General features: G+C 43.1%; 1 protein-coding gene across 1 annotated transcript; it reads left to right on the top strand.

The window, feature by feature from the left end:
• The first annotated feature begins 1,923 nt into the window (after positions 1-1,923).
• LOC109768711 (uncharacterized) lies at positions 1,924-2,337 on the top strand. Its single transcript, XM_020327446.1, has one exon. The coding sequence runs from the start codon at positions 1,924-1,926 to the stop codon at positions 2,335-2,337; it is 414 nt and encodes a 137-aa protein (XP_020183035.1).
• The last annotated feature ends 202 nt before the right edge of the window (positions 2,338-2,539 follow it).

The raw sequence follows: 2,539 nt of genomic DNA on the forward strand, positions 1-2,539 counted from the left end.
TTAACCTTTAAATGGTGTAAAATTATATAATCTATCTAAAACAATGTATATGCGTTAAACATCTACAGCATTCGTCAGATATTTCAAATAACGGTACCAGGTCCCATCTGAACTGACTTCTCCAGCCGCGGCCTCTGTCCATGATCGCAACTCTGCTGGCCCTGGATATCGATCTAGATTTGCTGAGATAATATGCAGAAATTTTGGAAGTTCAGCTTCCTTAGGATCAGGATCGGTTACACCCTGGTCATATTGCACACGCTGGGTTCTAGCAGATCGATCAGCATTTTCATCGTGCACAATATATCTGTGTAACATTAGCTAATATCATACCAATACCCACATCTGCTCTGGTACAATCAGCATGTCAAATGGTAGGTGGTAGTAACAGACCTTTTGCTCAAGTTGCCTCAGTGGAGTCCAAGGAATATACTAACAGAGACGATTTGTCAAGCTGATCTCAACTATCAGTTGCATGATGTTGGTGGGATCAAACTGATCTTTTAAATATTATATTAGGTTCATCTGATAGTTACATACCTATATACGAGATTACAAATACCTACTCATGCCCAAGGAAGGCCCAAGGAAGAGGACGCCTGTGTCGCCCGTCGGACGATGCCTTCATTACTTATTTGCACGGGAACTATATGTTTTAATCTCCATGTTGATCTGCTTCATATTTGTGAGTAAATTAATTGTGTTCTTATCACTATCTAGTAATGCCCAGGTCTTGGTTCCAATTAAGGAAAATAATATAAGAGATTAGCAATACCTAGTTACCTACTCATGTCAATTAAGAAAAATAATACAACAAATTAAATATACTTGTGATCTCTCTCTCTCTCTCTCTTCCATGGTCCACTTGTGATCTCTCTCTCTTCCATGGTCCATAGGTAGAAGATCGAAGAGGTTTTGCCAAAGAGTAATCTAGGAAAGAAAGCCAGGTTAAGAACATACTACAGAATAAGGCAATTTTACTGAGGGGGGCTGGTAAACGTGGTTACCACGGTTACCGAGAAATACCGTGAATATTTCAAACGAATTTCATAGTTGAATTTTTAATTCAAATAAGTGAATGAACGAACATTAGAACCAGAGACCTCTCAAAACAGGAACCAGGTTGCTACCAACATGTCAGAACCAACTCTCATGGCATTAAATAGATCATATGTACTTTACTATAAATCGAGCGTTTAAATTCAAAAAAATTAAAATTTTGGTATTCTTTGCTCGGTATGAGGATCTACCGAGGGGCACGAAAATACTTGGTAACCATGGGAAATCTTGAAATTTCGACCGGTAACCAAAACCTTGCCGCTTGGTCAGCTACAACTCTTCTTCGTCTCCAGATATTTGCTTGGCTTGTGAACGAAGAGCTGCTTGCGTAACTTGCAAATAATTACCCGTGAGCAAAGTCCTCACTAAATAAGGAAGATCATTTATCTAAAACCTGCAACATGCAGAAACTCTTACCAACCCTATCGGAAATTTCACCAATTAAAATCAATGCATACTTGAATACAACTGAGAATCTACTAATTTGGGGTTTTTATATGCTGAGTACAATGTTATCAAACCATTTATGGTTGTCAGGTTGTAGAACCAGATCAAATAGAGTACATCTCCATTGCTCTTTCTATCTATAAATAGGGAGAAGGAATTGGTTCCTAGCTCTATATTTCAGAGAAGCTAACCGACCTCAAGTTCATTTCACCACCGTTATTTTTGGGTGCCTGTAGTAGGACTAGGCCTGGGAAGCATCCGAGAATGCAGGGTTTAGGTTCATCACGTCCATGACGATCTGTACTTGTCCGTCTAGGGACAAACATACAAGGTTCCCAGTAGCATTTCATTTCACCTTCTTTGTGGAAACCAAATGTAGTGGGATCAGGCTCGCCGTGCGACGACAAAGACAGAGCCATGTTCTCCACGGCGACCGTGGTCACCATCGGAGGCGGGGAGCAGGCCAGCTTCTGGGACTGTAACTGGATCGGCGGTCGGGCTCTGAAGCTATCCTTCCCTGACCTCTACAACCACTCCATCCTTAAGAATAGATCAGTGGTTGCAGCGCTGCTCGGGGCCGGCTGGGTTCATGATCTGTGGCACGGCAACGTCAACAACATCCTGCCGCAGTTCATCCTGCTACCGCGGGTCATCAGGGACGCACGGATCACGCTGATCGCAGGCCAGCACGATGCCATCAACTGCACGGCGGGGGGCGCTGAATACTCGGCTCGTTTGGCCTATGACATGCAGTTCTCTGATCGGCCGCGCACGGAGCTCGAGTCGCTGATCTGTAAGGTGTGGACCACAGGACTGGTCAAATTCTTTTGATGTCTGTGGCATCACAATCGGCTTTGGTGCAAACGATCGTCTTTTTTTTTAAAGAAAAGGGCTCCAGCCCCAGTTCCATTTCCCATAGAAAATGAAACCCAACAGAGTACATCATTTATTACACACCGCAGGAGGAGATTGAGACATCCCTCCGGCATGGTTTTCAGAAACCTCAACACTACAAACATCTTAATACAGGAAC

The sequence above is a fragment of the Aegilops tauschii genome, chromosome 7 (genome assembly GCF_002575655.3).
Source record: "Aegilops tauschii subsp. strangulata cultivar AL8/78 chromosome 7, Aet v6.0, whole genome shotgun sequence".
NCBI lineage: Eukaryota > Viridiplantae > Streptophyta > Magnoliopsida > Poales > Poaceae > Aegilops > Aegilops tauschii.

What these genes read in the sequence shown, in the direction of transcription:
- LOC109768711 (XM_020327446.1), top strand. Translation starts at nt 1,924, where the DNA reads ATGTTCTCCACGGCGACCGTGGTCACCATCGGAGGCGGGGAGCAGGCC.